Source organism: Lepeophtheirus salmonis, chromosome 9, assembly GCF_016086655.4.
Source record: "Lepeophtheirus salmonis chromosome 9, UVic_Lsal_1.4, whole genome shotgun sequence".
NCBI classification, from domain to species: domain Eukaryota; kingdom Metazoa; phylum Arthropoda; class Copepoda; order Siphonostomatoida; family Caligidae; genus Lepeophtheirus; species Lepeophtheirus salmonis.
Window position 1 is genome coordinate 29,595,412 of NC_052139.2, and position 20,121 is coordinate 29,615,532.

General features: G+C 31.5%; 1 protein-coding gene across 17 annotated transcripts in view; it reads left to right on the top strand.

The window, feature by feature from the left end:
- Nucleotides 1-1,850: 1,850 nt before the first annotated feature.
- The window catches only part of LOC121124749 (lamin-B1.S), a 32,998-nt gene continuing 14,727 nt past the window's right edge, over nt 1,851-20,121 (top strand). For 6 of the 17 annotated variants that reach the window (XR_011781781.1, XR_011781791.1, XR_011781790.1 and 3 more), the window contains exon 1: nt 1,851-2,522. Coding sequence is in view for 4 of the 17 variants with exons in the window: in XM_071891039.1 (XP_071747140.1) it covers nt 11,282-11,312 (31 nt within the window). In the remaining 13 variants the exon portion in view is untranslated. Of the gene's footprint in view, nt 2,523-10,794; nt 11,313-20,121 lie in introns of those variants that run through there. The other 11 variants (XR_011781785.1, XR_011781793.1, XM_071891042.1 and 8 more) reach the window with 4 other exon arrangements.

Here is a 20,121-nt window from a genome sequence, read left to right on the forward strand (position 1 = left end):
ATTCGTCCAATCAACAACGTGCAATTTGAAGAAACCCATCAACGTTCCAAACACAGAAAATGAAAATGGGGAGGGGCGCGGGGGAGATGAGTATACAAAATGGGCTGTTGACATCTAAAACCTTCTAATTTTGATTGTTAGTGGGGGTATGACTCTGAGTATGAAGATCATTTTCTTCTTGTGATTTATCGTTGAATCAGGATATGTTCTTCAAATCCAAATACATTCCATTATTTCTTTGGTCACAGGGAGTTTCTGAAATAAGACAACAAAAAAAAACACAAAAAAAACAAACTGGGTCATCATCCATGAGAGGGCGTAAACCTGTGAAGGCATGAGACAAACAAAGCAACAACCCTTCATGCGATGTAAAACTCCTACGTAAATATTTATTCAACGTTTCAGGGATTTGAAAAGTTAGAATGAAAATCTTTGAATATTTATACATTGTCAAAAATTTCAATATAATTAAAGAAGACGTTATTTTGTACGGGTTATAATTTATTTTTTGATACATCAAATGTCTTTGATAATATAAAAAAGACTGAATACCTGGAATGAACACTTCCTGATATTTTAATATAATCAAAGTCATATGTACTAACAATCCCTATGAAATATCTGAATTTACAAACTTATTTTGTTGTTGGATCAATTAAGGACGAGAAAAATAGGATATTTAGAGAAAAATATAGTTTGCCTTCTAGGGCAATTGTTAATTTTTGTTTACAATTTATATACAACGATGAAATAAAACACTTTTCATATATGTAAAAGTAATATATAAATGTATTTATAAAGCAAAGTTTGGGTCCTGCATCTGGTCAGACTCTCAAAGAGCAATCGGAGCCTTCCAATCGATAGAAACAAAGAATTCCTTTGTACGAGATACGAAAACTCTTTTGAGGTCTGTTAGTAGACAATTAAACTAGCTATTAGAGGGGTACATGTAAATCCTAAGCATTTTTAAGCGTCAAGTTTTTGTTGTTTGTGTTGCAATCTAAATAGTGTTGTTTATTTTCTTAAGCTGTAATCATTATTTTTTCATTCTTTAGGAGAGAAAATCTACGTATTGAGTATCTACACGTGAGTCAGTTCATGAAAAACTGAGACTACCACTGAGGATCTGTTAAAGAGTTATATTCATTATTAATAAAGCAACGTTTGCCTGTTTGCCGACGCTTAATAACTCCGGATAATAGAGTGTCAAGGTTTTAATCCTTTTGATTATTTTTCTTCATATTATTGAAATTTTTTGTTTACTACGATAAAACTTGGTCTCTTTAGGTCTCTCCCGAAATGATCAACATCCAAAATGCTTTCATCAGATAAATACGCTACATAGGGGCTGTTTAACGTCCTACACGACTTATATGCAGACGCACGGTGTCATCGCGGCAAAACTCAATAGGATTTACAACGATAATTATGACTGTTCAAACATATTGAAATGTGAAAAATGCAAGCTCTAAACAAAGTTTAATTCACAAGAAAATGATGCCACGGAATCATTTTAATTTTTCGATGGGAATTTGATTTATTCTTAATGCTTTAAATTTTAGTTTCTGTCAGGTTTTGATCGGATAGAGGGCACCCTATTGGTAATACTTGTAGATACATCAAACAGTCCTTATAGAGAGAATATTATAAATTATATATATATATCCACATTTTAGAGTGTACTTAAAGTTACTTTTCCTAAAGAAAGAGAGAAAAGTAGACAGGTAGGTACCTTTTAAAAGACATTGTTTATAAAATTATGTTGTATGTAAGCCTGTGTAAGGCGTTCTAATAGCAGGCAAAGCCCCGAGAGTGTGTAGTGAGGATTGGAATGTTGGAAGGGTGCACTCACTCGCTCTTGTCGTAAATGTGAAACAATATATATACCTGTGCATTTTTTTATATTGACGAATATTTGAACGCTTGTTTTCCCTGATAAATATATATATATCCAAAGTATTTGATTTGATTGTATTAAATATTATTTAAAGGGGAAAAAAACCCAGCAAATGGCAAAAGATTGATTCATTTATTCTTTTATTTTTCTTTCAAAAATGAATATCAATACATGATTATGAAATTGAACATGCTTTTCCTCCCCTAAAACATACCTGCTTCGTACAGGCAATGTATAAATAATAATAATAAAAAACAACAGCAGAAGAGGAAGAAAAAAGTACCTGACATCATCAGACAAAACGGAGGGGAACTCAAAGGCACGCAAAAGGAGCCCTTCCTTCCTGACTGACTTAAGAAGTAATAGAAGAAAAAAAAACGATTTTTTAAAAAAATATATTTTTTTACTATGATTCAGTAGTTGTGTTTGGAATATATATTCGGTTCTGTTGTTGCTGTGTGTTTTTTTTTGTGAGAGTATTTCTTTTACAAATTTACATGTTTTTTATTGGATTTTAGTACTCTTTACACGATTCGACTTTCTATTTAAAAATAAATACATAATTGTTGGAACACGAACAAAAATACAGGCCTCAAAATATTCTCTTCTATCTTTACAAAACAGGGTAAGTCCTATAATTATCTATTAGCGTATAATTAATCATGAAAGTGATAGTATCTCATTGAGTTTGTATTCCGTGTATCCCACTATCTCAGATCGTCATACTACCATCGAATGATGTGTATTTTACACCAAAATTGTACATATTTTATGAAGGTTAGAAGAATAGATGCACTAACAAATTTGCTGACCGATAGGCGTAGGGGGGAGAGGCAAATGAATTGTGCATCAATATCGAAACGTTCGTGAACAATGCGTCCAGAAAAAAAGAGAACCCCATTTCATTTTGATTTAAACATAAAGCCTAATAATCATAGACCTATTTACGTAAATTATCTCGTCTATTATTCAAATATGTGGGGTGAGTAAAGATAGCCAATGATTTTGGCTATAGTGTAGAATCTCTATTTTATTTATAAGACTTAATTTGGGCCCGATGTGACCTTTTAAATATAACCTAGCATTCTTTTATTGTGACGATCTATTTTAGATACTTTGAAAGTGGAATTTTCAAAACAGCCAAAAGGTTAGTAAGTATAATTTCTTGATAGAAATTGGTGCATATTCCTTCAAGAGTATGAATTGAATCCCCACTAAATTTTTATCAAGTTCATTTGCAGCTTTATTTTTTTTTAAGCTGAATATGGCACAAATTTACCAAATTAATTGATTAACATTGCATGGGTTGCCTATATTCTTATACACCTATGTGCTGACCCAATTATCTCTAGATTTTAATATTCAAAAGCGTTCAACTCCAATCTATGTTTTCTGCAAAAATGACGACTCTAAAAAATCAGTTGTCATTCAATCATTTAAAAAAAACCACTTCTAATTATTTCAAAGCATTACACATCACGTTCAACTAACGCATCAAACCTGCTCTTCCTTTGTCTAAGTTAATGTTACATATATCTCTTCCTACTTTAGTCATTTAATTTTTCTTTATATAAAAAAACCCCTGCTGCAATTGACGTCTAACTAATATACGTTACCATGATGTCATTCTTCCGCACATTGATTGGTAACTTATATGTTACATAAATACATATTACTGTTGAGACTCGGCCCAAACCGAACTTCTTTAACTGGGCCAGTGTCCTTTCTGTAGTACGTCAACAAAATTGTTCATATAACTCATATTTATAGTCTCAATTTTATTTATCTTTGCAAACTTGCTCAAAAGATACTAGACATCAATTAAGAATATAATTTGCTATAATAATATAGCTTGAATGTCAACTTGGAACAAAAACTCAAATGACTATTCACATTTTCTAAATTCAACTCTAGCGAAAAATGAAAAAAAACAAAACACTGGTCTCTATAGGGTTCGAATTAGCTTGGTCCACTAAAACCATAGAGGTCTAGGAGTTTCAAACCGAAACTTCCAATTCTTATAAATCCATTTACACCATTAATTGTTCAACACATCTATATTAATAAAGTACAGTTTTCCTTTCTGTCTGTCTGTATGAAAACCGGTCGGGGGATACGCTGTAAATAGTGATCCCTGATGTATACCATAAACATATTTTGATCCAAGAATGAACAATGTTGGTATATTAATGAAATATTGCCGACAGGGGGCACTGTATATAGTGATCCCTGATGTATATTATATTTATATTTTTGATCAAAGAGATACAAATGTAGTCGTATTGTTGGAATATTTTAGGCGTTTGTTTTTATTATTCCTCTCTGATTAGGTTTGAATAAAATATGAATGGTATACCATTTAAAAATGAATTAACTCTCGCAGGGATTTTTTGTATAGAATACAAGGTGCATTGTTTTTCTTTGTGAGCACTTGAGACGGTAAAGTACTCAACCGTCATCCCAGCATCCTTTTTATCTAAGTTTTATTTGTATACCTTCATTCTTGAGGAGAGAATACATCATATGAATTGATATATGAATTGAAAAACGGAGAGTCACACCTTGGATTTCTTGGGATGCAATCTTCTACATTATTAAAGCTAAATCTTTAATTATTCCGGGCAATGCCGGATACTACTACTGGTGATGTATATGTTCAACGTTTATGACTTTACTTCTGAAATGATTCCCATATACAGTAAAAAAATAAAACATTAAATGAATAATCAATTGACGGGAGGCTACAAGTTGTACACAAGTGTACTCCATTGTGCTGTGGTATTATGAATAATATAATTCTAATTCTGCAGTATTGTATTAAAAAATTCCCTTTCATTGGAAAGTTTATAGAAGCACGGAAATAACAATCTAATTGAACGTTGGAGCTCTATGTACATAGATAGTTAAAAAATAACAACTTTTATTAATAAATACATCATTACAAAATGTGAAAAACATTTTTGTACTTAAGTTTAAAGCTATGTACTACTACTCTCAATTATTATAAATGACTGGATCTGCCCTCTACTGCCCTGATGTTGTATTGAATATCACTTTTAAAGGAAACAATATTATTTTCATAGGTAAAAAATCGATTCACTATCGAAATAATACTACATAAGGAATTGATTCTATTGGGTTGTTAATTATACTTTTATCAAGTTACTTCCTATCAAATATCATCAGTTGTTATATTCAGTTTGAGCTTGTTTATAACATATTTTTGTATAATTTGTAACTTGTATAAGAAAAGTGTACAAGTTGCAACGCAAAAAAGAGATGAAGTATTTAGACTACTTGTGATGAGGGTAATGTTGAATATTCTATACGTGAATGCTCCATATATTAATGGTATAATTTTCTACTATTTTGATGGAAATGACTAATTGATACAATAATCTATGGTACAAACATAAGGTCAACGGTTTAGTCCTAAATCTATATATTAAAGTTCAATGTCTCTGTGTTTGTCCTTCAATCCCGGGCAAACGAATTAATGGATTTTCCTGAAATTTTTAATGTAGGTTTTTAAGGCTCCAGAATCGTTTTTGATGTCACTTTTCTAGGCCTTCAAGGCCATGGCGGCCTTAACATATCATTTTTAGTCCTATAACTCTACAACCTGTGGGTGTATTTTCAATATTAAAAGGTTGTTTTTTTTATGCTCAAGTAAGCAGCGGTCGATGAAAATTTCACCTGCCTCAGGGAACAGCAGCTCATATACACAACCCGTGGGTAGGGATGTATTATTAAATATTACAAGAGGGTCTTGGTGCTAGAAATGAAGTGGCAGTGCAGTTTAAACTGCCTTGAGTCTAAGTACTTCACTAAAAGATCTTGAAAGTGGGGTATATTTAGGATATTAGGGGGGTTCCTTGATGATCCTGGAAAGGGCAGTAGATAAATTTAACTACCTATACAACCCGTGGGCAGAGTGTATTATAGCATATTAGAAGGGTTCCTTGGTGCCTAGAAACATGACTGTAGTAGAGTTTAAGCTGTATCCTGGCTCATTACTTCACCTGTACAACCTCAGAGCTGGGATATATTTTGGGATATTAGAAGGTTTCCTTGATGCTCAGAGAAGCGGGGGCGAGGCTGCGAGTTCGGTGTCTGACCAAGAATAAAGTAACTATTTCCTCATCTTGTTAAAGAAGAGTGCCTTCTATATTTCTCATACTCAGAAAACCAACATGAGAATAATTCTTAAAATTTTACAATTTGTTTTATATTAAGCAGATAAGTTCTTAATTCATTTTAATTGTCTAATCCGTACAGACATTGTCACTCCTGGGTATTTCTAATAACATATAACAATAAGAATCTAAGCAAATGTATGAAATCTCCCAGGAGTTTTGTCTGTAGCATCGAGCATGTATACAGGGTGTACGGTAAAATGAGCTCCTGATTTATATCAATATCAGGATTTATTGAGTAGTTATATTCTATATTTTTAAGACAAAGGTTGCTGTTTGGAGACACCTAAAAACTCTGTGCACTAAATCAATTACATAACAAATGCGTAATTTGAATAGATGAAAAATAAATGATAACAATACAAATGACACATTTTGAAATTAAATATGACATTATAAGACGTACAAATTGTAACTTGCAGGGCATTAAGCTGTCCAATTTAGAGTTGCTACAAAATAGTACATTTGGAGGAAGAGATCATGCGCACTAAGCTGTAGCTTTTTCAGCTTTATTTCCCTTGCCTGACCGCTTAATACAGGGCTGATTCTATACCAATAATGGCATCATAGATTATGATTGTACAATAATCATATATAAATTTGTCAAAAGAGATGTTAACGTATTATTAAGTAATATATTTGTATTGTTATAGATACTCAACATTATATTGTTCAGTTATGATGAAAATGTACTTTTTATTAGTGATAGAAGAAAGCATTTGTTCAGTCATAACTCACATTATATGTCCATGCTGTTCAATGAATACATCACTACATCCGTCATATTGAAGTTTACACTTGAAAAAATGCTCACAGATCGAAGTGCGGTTTCGTTATATTCTAATAACCATATGCAATTGCTTTTATTTATAAATATTATCTTCAAAGAAGACAAAATGTAAGCTAAAAGAATTCCTGTGCTGGAAGTGCTTGTGTGCCAGAAGACCCATAATTACCAATGAGCTCTGGATCAGTCGTGTACAGAATTCAAAAACGATTTGAAACCCAAGGAATAGTCGAAAGAATGTCTGAGCAATGTCAGAAACGAACAGTAAGAACAAATGCCATGATTATGCATGTCAAAAACCACCAATCTAAAACCTTTAGAGGACCATTCGTAGTATGGCCAAGAAGATGCATATGAGCAAGGTTATAGGCTGAAATATAAATTGGGATTAAAATTGAGAGCAAGGAGGAAGAACCATCTGATTACGACGGCCACAAAGGAGAAGTTGTTGTCTAGAGCCAAGCCTTCTTTTGAATGTGTCGAAGAGCATCGTGTCTCTGTGCTCCCCCGATCTTAATCACTTGGATTATTCCATGTAGGAAGAGTTCTAAGGATCTACCTCTAACAAGCCTCATGGGTATCTGAGATCTATAGAGTATGCAATCAAGGATACCCGAGCTGATTTGTCAGAAGACTACATCTATAAGTTTTGATTGTTCTTCAGAAAGAGTGTCGAGGCTGAGGGAGGCCATATTGGATAAAAACTGTTGATTTCAGTTATAATTCACTGGAAATAAATTTAATTTGGTTTTCACAAACTAGATTTTAATCAAGTCTGAAAATGAATCCTCATTCTAAGCTTAAATACGACGCATGGGGTATATTAAGAATGGAAATTTATTATATATATATGTTGACACATTAACTACGATCTACCTCAACGTAATAGACAAAAACCCCAGCTAAATGTTAAATGCTAGTAATAAAGTAAATCATCTTGCATAAAAAACTAACTCATTGTAGCAAGTACAGCCCATACAAAAAGAATAAAGAAATACAGTTAACTTCTTGAGTTGGTATTTGAGTTCATCTACCTTTTAAAGAAGATACGTTTCACTCATTCAATCTCATGTTATATATTGTATAATATGTTGACATTACAAACTTAACCTATGTTTTAAATCTATTATATACTAGTGTTTAAACTAGTTTTTATATTAATAAGTAGTGATATGCCTCCAGCTGAATTTTGCTCTTCGAGAATTTTCAAGTTTATAAAAAAACTACTTTTTGAAAACTAATACATTTATCCGTCAAAATTATAGTTTATATCGGATTATTGAAAATTTGTCGATTTAAAATTATTTTTACCTTCTCTAATTAGTAATAATAAAATTTACATTTTTAACTGGCTTAGAGGAAGCAGCTAACTTCTTTTTATGTACGCAAAACTTTTTGGATACGAAAAAAGAAAATAAGTTTATAGAATTTTCATGCTTTAATATCCTCGAAAAAGAAGAAGGTCAAAAACATAATTTTTGACGAGTAACGAGTAAATACTCGCATTTTAGACACACGAGCCGAGTTTTGGAGTCCTTTTTTGTTTATTTTATAAAATTCAAGTATCAATTTACGAGTTTTGCTCATGACACATCACTACAGATATGTATACTGATAGAATTGACCCCCAATAGGGAATTGAAAAGTGATGTGTTCTTTTCATTTTATTTACTAGAATGGATAAATGTATAATATTCATTTAATCATGGGTAAATGAAGAAACTATCAAATTTCTTATTAAATATAGATCCATATAATATTAACCAAGGCCTTTGCAAAATAGTAACTGGCTTTGAAGTGAATGTTGGACAGAAAATCCGAGCATGGCTTCAAACATTCATTTGTCATGTTCTGATTCAAGTTAAGCATTGATATTTTAAACTTTGGCTAATAAGTTATATAATATCCAACACTAGTTTTAATTTTCGTGAAATCAGTGACATTGGGTGTCCACTGTTCACCACGAATATTTTTTTTATCCACTCTCAACCTTGACTTTCAAAAGGGGATAGGAAAAATTTGAAAAAAACAACAACATATGGTAGCTAGGTTTCTGTATTTTCTTTTTCCCAACTTTTAATTATTATTTAGATTATAATTATTAATTACTATATACATTAAAATAATAGTCAAATCAGTAACTTAGTATGAAATGATACAAATTCTAAACGAAGGGCCTTAATTAATATACAAATAAAAATCCTATGGAATACTTTCTTTGAATTCATAATATGTACGTAGGCCCATCTCATTTAAATCATACAAGAATTAACTTATGCGAATTAATGACAACACATTAAAGGAAAATGAACATTATCTTTGTGTATTTCAAAAAGCGATGATCATTAATAAACCACGTGGTTATTTTTCAAATAAAGTATATAATCTCAACCAAGGTGAATAGAAATACAAGGTTATAACATAACACGTGTAGAATTGATGTTTGACTTTTACCACACTTTTTAATAGTGACGTCATAGAATATGATTGGTTGTGTGTTTTATCAAAATGGGTCTCTCTTGCCCAGCAGTCAGTACGATACAGGAAATTGAAAATTCTGGAATGCACGATTATATGACGGTCTATCCTTGTATTATATTAACCTTAATCGTAACCAGTGATTTTAATTTTTATTTCTTGCTATTGTAAATATTTAAATGTACTGGGTAGCAATAACGTATAGTTTTTCAGGGGAGTCCAAAATTGTTTTACAATTTTTGTAAAAAACAATAAGTTAATATTGTGGTGACGAGGAAAACCATTATTTGGTTGTGGATACGACCCAAATCTTGCGAATGCCCCTCTTTATATCTTTGCCACTAAATATATCAGCTATTGAATTTGGCGACATTTAGTGACTGTTTAAATTCTGGGACGTTTTGCCAGCTAGTATTGCGACAAAACTCAATAGGATTTTAAACGATAATTATGACGGTTCAAACATTATGAATTGTAAAAAATTGAAGCTTAAAGTAAAGTTAATATAAGATGAAAATAACACCATGGAGTCGTTGTCATTTGTAGACAGAAATTCGACTTCCTCTTAGAGTTAAAAATATATAATTTTTTCAGATTTAGAGGGCATTTTATGGGCTATCACAGTACATCAAACAAAATCCCTATACTTTGTAATTAAAATATTGTGAATTTTTGTAGCTGGACCGGTTTTTTTAATTAGTCATGTGAAGAATGAATTTTCTTTTCTTTAAAAGTTGACATTATTATCTGATTCCTGAGTTCCTTTCCTCAAATCCTTCAAATATATTCCAAAACCTTATTGAAAATTCGTGCAGGCTCATAAATGACGCCGAGTAACTTTGAGGATTCGTTGCAGAGTACTAATTATAAGTCCTTGTTGGACTCAGAGTAGAAGTGAGGATCAACATCCTTTAAGTTATTCTTGCCAATGTTCTTATTTATTTCCTTTTTTCCCTCCTCCCTTGTCACAGCTGATCTCCTCTGAAACATTCTTCAAATTGTATGGGTTACCATATTTATTTTCGGGGTCTTTATTTAAACATCCCCATTATACAGCCGATTTTCATCACTACAAATAGATTTAAACATCCTAATTATAAATAATTTAAAAACGCACGGAACAATTAGTCATTAATAAAAGTACTCACAGAACCTCAGTGGATATTTATCGTACAAATAAGTTATACAGAATAAACACAACACCACATACCTTTTTTTTTTTTGCACAGGTGTTATACTTTATATATATATTGCTTTAGCAATAAAAAAACATTATCCAGAAGAGCATGAAGAGCTGATCAATTTGTATTTTAATAATTATTATGGCTGTAGATTAATTGAAGGACTTTTGTATGCAAAGCACATGCAGTTGTGAATCACTTTTTATTCTATATAGAAACAAACGGATATTAACACGACTTTAGAGCTATACTAACAGTTGTTTATTACAAATTGTATCATCACCTTTATTAAAAATAGAGAAATGATGTCAGTCTGTATTACATTATAGGTAATAATATAGTGTGGAAACTAATCTTCCTCTGAGAGATATTTCCTCTCCTCCAAATTGTTTTTAGTGATACTCTACGGTCTATAGCCAGCTAATATTCAATAGCACAACACTTGGAACAAGTGTCTCATTTGACTTTTATAATATCCACTCTCACTGGAAGCACACTCTCCTCATATGGATGGAGGTCGAGTGTAAAAGACAATTTTTTTATATAAATGAATGGTCATCACTTCTTTTGATCAAATTTGCATATTAATCCTAGTCTCTGTTTAATTATATAGCTTCTTTTTTTTTTTTACTTCATAAATATTTGTATGTGCGACTACTGTGATTATTACATTATTATTACAAGTCAATTATAGTATATATTTCGTTACCAATTCAAGGCATTCCTTCAGTACTGATCCACCATGCGTTACAGTCGTCTATCATACCTTAAAAGTAAGTGTGTTTTTTTGTGATATTAAGTAAATTAGACATACTATTATAAAGTAAGTGACTTATTTGATATTTTTGAACCTAAATATCCTGTATACTGGCTGGAATTTATGTACAAGTTGGGCCTTGTCAGGGGCGTATACAGGGGGTGGGCTTGAGGGGATGTAGCCTCCTCAAATGAATGAATTTTTGCTTCTTACGAGAAAATTTAATGTCCGAAATTTTTCAGAATAACTATGCATTTTTGTAATATTTCTGGAATTTTTATTTTTTAGTCAATAGTTGTGTATTTTGATTTTTTTCTCTGACAAAATTTAATGTGGGTTTTTTTTTCTCTCAATAAAGTTTTCAAGACCCCTCCCCAAATTTAATCCTACAGACGCCCCTGCTTGTATAAGAAAAGTCTCATAGCGCCTTGTTTAATAAAGATATCTGCATTTTGATTGACAATTGTTGTTCGCTAGCACTAGAGCAAGCCTGATTGATTTAGAATCAAAATTGATTGTGAATTACATTTGTATTCTTTCAAGAATATTTTTCAATTTATATATAAAAAAAAAATTCTGATTAACTTTTTGGATGCTTCGTAAATTGCACTTAAATTAGCAAAAATTGATTGTCACAATAAAATAATGAGAAATCGATATAATTTATTTAAAAGGGGACATATCGGAGTTCATATAAGCCTCTCATATTAAATAAAGATTTATAACTATAGCTGACACTCTTGATTATCGTAACTCATCCCAGAAATTTGAATAATAAGCCTATAATAGACTCAAATATGTCTCTGAACCATTGGGCTGTATGTAGATATGAAGTAAAAAAAAATGATTTGAAATTTCTCTTTATTATTGTTTGTTCATGATTGCTTTTATGTTAACACACCACGGCTATATATTGATGCTGTCATTTCATTGTGACAAATATTAAAATTACTTATTTACTTTGGATTTACGAGTAATATTTGTAACTATGGGCCCTTGAACTTAATAATGTGTTACCGTATCAATTTTTCATTTTGTTAATTTTACTCGAAAATAAAACCATTCACATATTTAACATCGAAGGAGTATTCAATTACTTATTGCGTCATCCTTCTCACAAGTAGATTCTAAGTTCTTCACTAAATATTTTTGCATTCAACCAAGACCTAATGGTAGTGGTCCTTGATAAAAACCTCGGTCATGAGTGTCCACTGCTACTTAATGGAGACCTTGAGGTCATCCAAATTTCGGTGGGTGGTAGCACAGCCTCTCTTATTGACTACAACACTCCAAATGACAGTCTGATGATAAGGACGGCCAAATGGACTAATTATACGTTAAACAAGTCCAACAATTTCTGGCTTATCTTGAATTGATTGGCCTCGGTTACTCTTGAAAGTAGTTGTGGATATCGTCGTACATAAGATGCCTTCACATATCTCCTCATCGTCAGATCACTGATATTGAGAGCTTTGGCGGTCTACTGATGCTGACATTAGTATACATTTTTGTACATTGTGTATTAAGTGGAATAGTTTAATAGCGTAACCTAGTATTTACAAATATTCACCCTAAAGTAGTCTAAAGGGATTTAATGTCAAGTCTACAATCTTCATGAGTATAATAAAAATGTTTTGAACGCTAAGATGATAACGACGCAGAAAATGATTATCAGTAGAATGTAACTACTCCGCCTTAAGACCATAAACGATTACATAAGCGAATTGGAATTTATGTGTTAAAATAAAATAATATTTGGTTCATAAGTACCTGCTTCAAGGCATAAAACCAAACAGGATATTTAAAACAATTATATCTTTAATGTTAAATTGACGCAAAATTAATTTGAATATAAAGGATCATAGTCACGATTGAAGGATATGACGTTGAAATCTACTACCAATACATCCTACCTATTGTAATTTTATTGAAGTACAAATAATTCAATAGGAAGGGTCGAGGCTTCGTCACGTGTATGGGTTTGATATTTTTCTTTTTTGGAGGTGCGTATATAGCAAGACGCGTATCAATAAATTATGATTATTTATTAGATTAGTGTTGGGACTCGGTTTGAAAATCCTAGATCGGTCTAAGCAGTTCTGTCTGGATCGGTGTTGCAAAAAAAAAAAAAAAAAAAAAAAAAAAAAAAAAAAAAAAAAAAAAAAAAAATGCTTCATTTAAATTTCAGTCTTGACCAAGGATGTCCAACCCGTGGGGCCCACTTGCCGTATTGCAGCAGCCCTCTTAATGTGCAAGTGCGCCAACTACTCATTCAGACTACAAGTAGTATTTTTTAGCAAAACTGTCACGTTATCATCAAAATGCGTAGACCGCACATACTACGTATAGACATTGGAAAATATATAGCAAATAAAATATTTAAAAAAAAAATTATTGTGCTGAAGAAAAAAAAAACCAAGAATGTTAATTTTTCGTTCAAAATATGTAACGAAGTAAAAATTTTAATTTTTCCAAAAAAATGAAGAAAAAACCAAAACTGCAACTAAAATAAAATCCCACAGAACTCTCAGATTGCCCTATTTTTAAGCAGTTTGGCCTTGAAAAATTAGATTTGCCCTAAATTGAAATATATATGCATTTAATAGTTTTGATTTATGGCCATTTTTGATGAAATTTGATTTAATAGGTTATGTGGCCCATTAAAATATTTCAAGTGGCAATCCAGTCCATTATATTAAAAGGTTTGACATCCCTGGTCAAGTCCATTTCTGTCTATGAATTATTCATGATGTCATGTATGTTTCAAAACTCTGAACATTAGCACAATGACCTCTTATGAAGTTCAATGTGTTACATGAATTATATTTGTACAACTCATAAATCAGAATAGAGACGAAAATGGGTCCATAGATTAAGACCAAAAAGAATCGGTTACCGGTTTGAAAATAATTAAAGTTAGGCCTCCGGTTTGAGTTTGCGGTCTAGACCGAATTCCGCGTTACTTCCCTAAACTCCCCCAAAAAAAAAAAAAAAAAAAAAAAAACCAAGTGAATTTTAGTCTGTAAATGTTATGTCTCTTTTCTATTAGTCCATGATCTGAACTTAATTTGGGGGAATTAGAATTATCTCATCATAAACTATAAACAATCCTGAATAATTATTGATTTATACATATTTCTATAGTAGGGAGAATTGGCTAGCTACCAACTGAGTTTGGACCTTTTTCCTATTGTTTTTAAGGGAAAGGTTGCGGAATACAATGAATGTATCACTCTGGGAGGAGATATCGGTCTATCAAAACATCATATGAGACAAAAACGGATAATAATTGTTCTTGAACCGAATCTCAACACAAAATTAAATGTTTAAAAAAGTATAATGAATCAAATGTCCCATAACTCATACGCTTTAAGAGTGGATAAAAAGCTTCAGGGTACATGTAATGAGACTAATAGGAAGTGCTTCCCAACTAGGGCTATTCAAGATCATTGTGCTATGCAGAGCATCGTCAACAGATGCTTCATCATATATTATACGCTGCCAGATATTAAACAATATCATAGGGATCCACAGTGTTGAAAAGGTTAGGAATCACTGTTCTATGGACACTGATATTACTATACTAATATAAAAGTACTGCATCTTCATTGATATAAATTATAATTACTCCATTTTATTATTCATAATTAATGACTTTAATTCTTGTATAATATATGATGTCACTTTATTTCTTTGAGAAAGACAAAATATTTATTTTGACTCCATGACCCGTTTTATTTCTAGAGGTGACTTTTCATTAAACATAAACATATTTACAGAATTAAAATCTCACTATATTTGATCTGACTTCATTGTTAATTTCGTCAGTTATGACTAAATGAAATATATTCGTCAACAGAATAGAGGGGAATAGAAACAAAGAGTGAGAGATAGAGAGATACATAGAAAGAGATAAAGTAGAACAGGTTTCATTTAGGTCAAAAACTGCCCCTTAATTACCTTGGAGGGCCAAAAAAAAACATCATAGTGGCATGTTTGGTTATTTCATTCTTCTACCTCCTAAATTTCAGACCTATCGGTTCAACCTTTTTGAATTCCATGTGTGATAGCACCAAAACAGACTTATAGATATACATGTATTTAAGATTAATTAATCATCATTTTAAATTCAACTGTTGCTGGATATTTTAGGATATATAGTGAGTCAGACTGATGATGAATAAGGAGAGCAAATGGAAACATGTGGAACACATGTGAAAAATGTGTATCCCTTCCTGGGCATTCCCATAAGTCATATTATTGTTGTACCTGTATAAAATATTATTGAGTGTGCAATATTGGGAAATCTGTCAAGATATGTGTATTGTAAATTCGAGGTTTGTTCAAAAAATAATATGATTAGTATTTTTTTTTATTCATCAATATTATATGGTCCCCTTTGAAAGTAATACCCCTCAGATACAATACACTATTACCAGCGCTTTTTCCAATCCTCGAAGCACTTCTCATTAGCACTTTTCGGTATAGCCTTGAGCTTCTCCAGATATGCAGTCTTTATCTCCTCAATAGTTGCAAATATCAGTAGTCCCTTCGTAGGTCTCTTCAGTTTTGAGAACATCAAAAAGTCACATGGGGCCAAATACGGTTAATATGATGGCTGAGGCATGATTGTTTTTGACCAAAAAAATGTTACGATTAAATGTGTCTAAATTAAACCGTTTTGCAACAAACTTTCCTCATACTTGTCTCATGCCATAAACGTTATAAAAAATTTTATGGCACGAGCCAAATGATAAGTCAATATCTCAGCAACGACTCCCAAGGTTTTTAAAAACCGTTTTCTTCATTACTTCAACGTTTTGATCTGTTGTTGACATGCTTGGGCGTCCAGAGGGAGTCATTGGCATCGTTCCGGCCATCTCGGAAAAGTTTGTACCACTTGTGAACATTTATTTACCAGGAACAGTTTTATTGTATGTCACCGTCGACATTTAATGTGTTTTGTTACACTTAATTTCATTTTTTAGACAAAATTATTTCATCCATGTTTTTCAATTCCAAAAAATCGCGGAGCAAACAAAATATTTATAACTAATATGCCTCTGATAAACATATTATATAGCTGAAAAAATTGAGCATACTAAATGTAACTTACTTGCAAAATATGAAAATTTATTTTAGATTTTGAAGACACCACCACGTACATACGAGTGTTTGGTTTCGGTCTGAAAATCCTAGCCATTCTGAAACGGCTAATGATTGGAACAAACTAATTTAAAGTCCTTACACGAAATGGTATCTCGTTCGGTCTTATTTAAAATTCTATCTAGACCAATTCAATGCGTTACCTATCGAACACAACAAAATACATTGTATTTTGTTATCAGTTGTAAATTTTTCTACTTCTTTCCCCTAATCAATGTTGTGAGCGTTGATTGGTGGAATTCGAATGAGTTCCTTTCAAGCTGTGAGCAATTTCCAACAATAATTGAATAATAATTTCAAAAGCTTTGGAGAATTGGCTAACTACTAACTGATTTGAGCCTTTTTCTTGGATGATGCAATATAGGCAACAGCATGTTAATTAAATAGATGCATTGTACATGACGTCAGTTGTGTTTCAAAGTTATGAGCATCAACCTAGAATAACGTCATATGAAGTTTAATGTGTTGCATAACACATGGACCGAAAGGTCCCGGGCTTCACAAATATGGTATATGGCAGAATTGTTTTAAATAAACTTATTCAACCTTCAAAACACAGCTGTCAAAATATCATGACCATCTAGTTTTTATAGTCTGTGAGTTATTGTGCTTAGTGCGACCCTACTTATTTTATATCTAAAACAATGGGTTAAAAAAAATCGTCTTGTAATTTTAAACTCCTTCTTTAAGCAATGGCTTAATAAATGAATAATAAAATTTTCTATTTTTTATTTCAAAAAATCATATTTGTACACCTCATACATCGCGAGTGTCGAGAATAGATTGCGACTCAAAAAATTTGTCCCCTATTAAATTTCAGACAAGGGCCTGAAATAGCTGTGTAGATTGAAATATCGGTCCAAAATTGCTTTAGAAAAAATCCTTTCAGTCCGAACAGAGAGTAAATTCGGTCTTAAACCGAGTCTTAACACTAATAAACATATTCATATCAGAGATCAAAGAATTTCTAACAATTAACACACTCCCTCTTTTTAAAATGTTATGGGAGAGGTATAAACTGTAGGTACATAATATATAGGTTATAGAAGCCCTCAATGTATCAATTTCCTCAGCAAGAGGAGATATACTGTAGTACATCATTATATATATAAGATTTAGAGGGTAGGAAAAGTTAGAGAAAGAGAGAAGAACTACCTGTTTTCCCTGCTCATTAAGGTAGTGTGGGGAGGTAGATTTTCATTTGGAAATTTTCTTTGTAGATCCATAGGACTCAACATGTTCAAATAAAAATATTAGTAGAAATATGACTACGAAATGCTCATCCACATGGAAATAGGAAAAGGCTTTTTTTACGTTGTCTAATGTAGGTCATCACTGCCATGGGTACGATATTGTATCATTATGTAATATAAATCTCAGTGGGCTATTACTCCATACCTAACGCACACACATATTTTGTGGTAGGCAAATAAAAAAACAGTCTTACACAAAAATCAGAAAAAAAAGAAAAGAAAAAGTCAATTATTCTGTAGAACATACCCAATGCCTCATATTTAAGTTAACACTGACGATTGTTTTTATCAAATATGACCTCCCTTAGGCTCAATAAAGACGGTTTCCATCTTTTCCCTCCAGACCACATAAAATGTAGTCTTCAGACAAGTTAGCCCATGAAGCCTTAAGTACGCACTACAAAGATCTCAGTGACCTATGCCGAGATGAAATACTCCAAAGGATTCAGATTGGGGATTGGCTGTGAGGCCACATGTTCTTGGACACATTCAAAAGAAGCTTAGTTCTACACAACGCCTGCTGCTTTGTGGCCGTCGTAATGAGATGTTCGGTCATCTTTAATTATCCTTCTGAATGTAACCCTGCTTGTATGTCCATACCTCGAATCGTCCTCACTGGATTTCTAGCAAGGTGTGTTTTTGACAGCCTTAATCATAGGCTTTTATCCTATTTCGTTTTTGACCTTTACCAGACATTCTGGCGACCATTTCTTGGGTTTCAAATCGCTATTTAATGCCATACATGGCTGATCCTGAGGTCATTGGTAATCTCAGTATTGGACTTCTTGTGTGCAAGCATTTCTTGCACAATAATTATTTTAGCTTCCATTTTCTTTTCTTTTTTTTAACAGCCATTATTTATTGGTAAAATAAAAATAAAAAATGCTCAAGGATCATTAGACTATAATAATATAACCTCACTTTTTGTAAAACTTCATATCAAAACTTCAGCATTGAGCATAGAACATGAAATATGAATGGCTGTGGTACAGCAAAAAAATTATATGTAGTTAATTAAAACTCGAACGACCCATGTTGTGTATGAAATAAAAATACCAAAAAAGTTTCAAATTATGCCAACCAACAAAAGAATTGTTTTTTGAGTCTCTTCCGTTAATAAATTAATAGTATTAAAGTATTGCTAAACATCAAGATATTCTGATATGACTACTGATGTATATTATCAAGTAATGGCGTTAGACTATGGTTAATATTCCGAATTATCTGAACTCATCACACAAATATTGTGCATTTATAATTTAGAAGTAGAACAGTAACTATTTTTGTGTTGATACTCCACATATGTTGGCTACAAAGTAATGGAGAGGAGGAAAAGGGTGGCGTTGATTCGTATCTGGAAATAAAATTAGACTCTGGGAATTTCACATGTCAGTTTCAATTTAGGAAGGGTTTTTTTCTTTTTTTCATTGTGATATGGAGCAGTGGAAATGGGAAAGATACCATCTTGTTGAAATGTATAAAAGTATTCATATTATTTAATGTAGAGTTGTGGATATACAGCATATTTCCCAAGAGGTTAAAGTATTATTTTTTTTAGTTACATCAGTCAATATTAATACTTAGATATGAATTCATCAAGTTACTGAAATCTCTTTTTTCAAGTGTAAATGATCTATTAAAATGCTTACTTAGGGGCGACTGTAGGATTATAAATATATATATTTTGTAAGGGGGGGGCTTGGTTTTTAGAATTAAAAAAAAATTTATATATTAAATTTTATAGAAAAAAAATTCGAAAATCCATAGTGATTCTTGGACAATTAAATTTTTTGGAGAAAAAATGGCAAAACTGAATTACAATTGCAAATATTAAATTTTTTTATAAAACAAAAATTCAAAAATCCCTAGTTGTTGACAAGAAATTAAATTTGGTGAAAGAAATTGAAAAAATGAGTTTAAAATATTACATTTAATGGACTTTTTTTTCGAAAATCAATAGTTATTTTGAGAAAATTACATTTTTTGGAAAAAATATTCAAAAATTAAATTAGAAATATTAATTTTTTTTTTCGAAAATCCATAGTTGTTGACAAAAAATTAAATTTTGTCAAAAATAATTCAAAAATTAAGTTTCAAATATTAAATTTTAGGGAAATAAAATTCAAATAAATTAAGAATTATGTTTCAAATATTAAATTATATGGAAAAAAAACTGAAAATCCCTAGCTTTTCTCAGAAAATTACATTTTTTGGAAAAAAAATCAAAAATTAAATTTTTTCAAAAATCCATTGCCTTTCTCAAAATGTTTAAACTTTTTTGAAACAAAATTCAAAAATTGAGTTTCAAATATTTAATTTAATGGAAAAAAATTTGGGAAATCTATAAGTATTCACAGAAAGTTATATTTTAAAAATTTTTTTCTAAAATCCATAGCTGTTGACAAA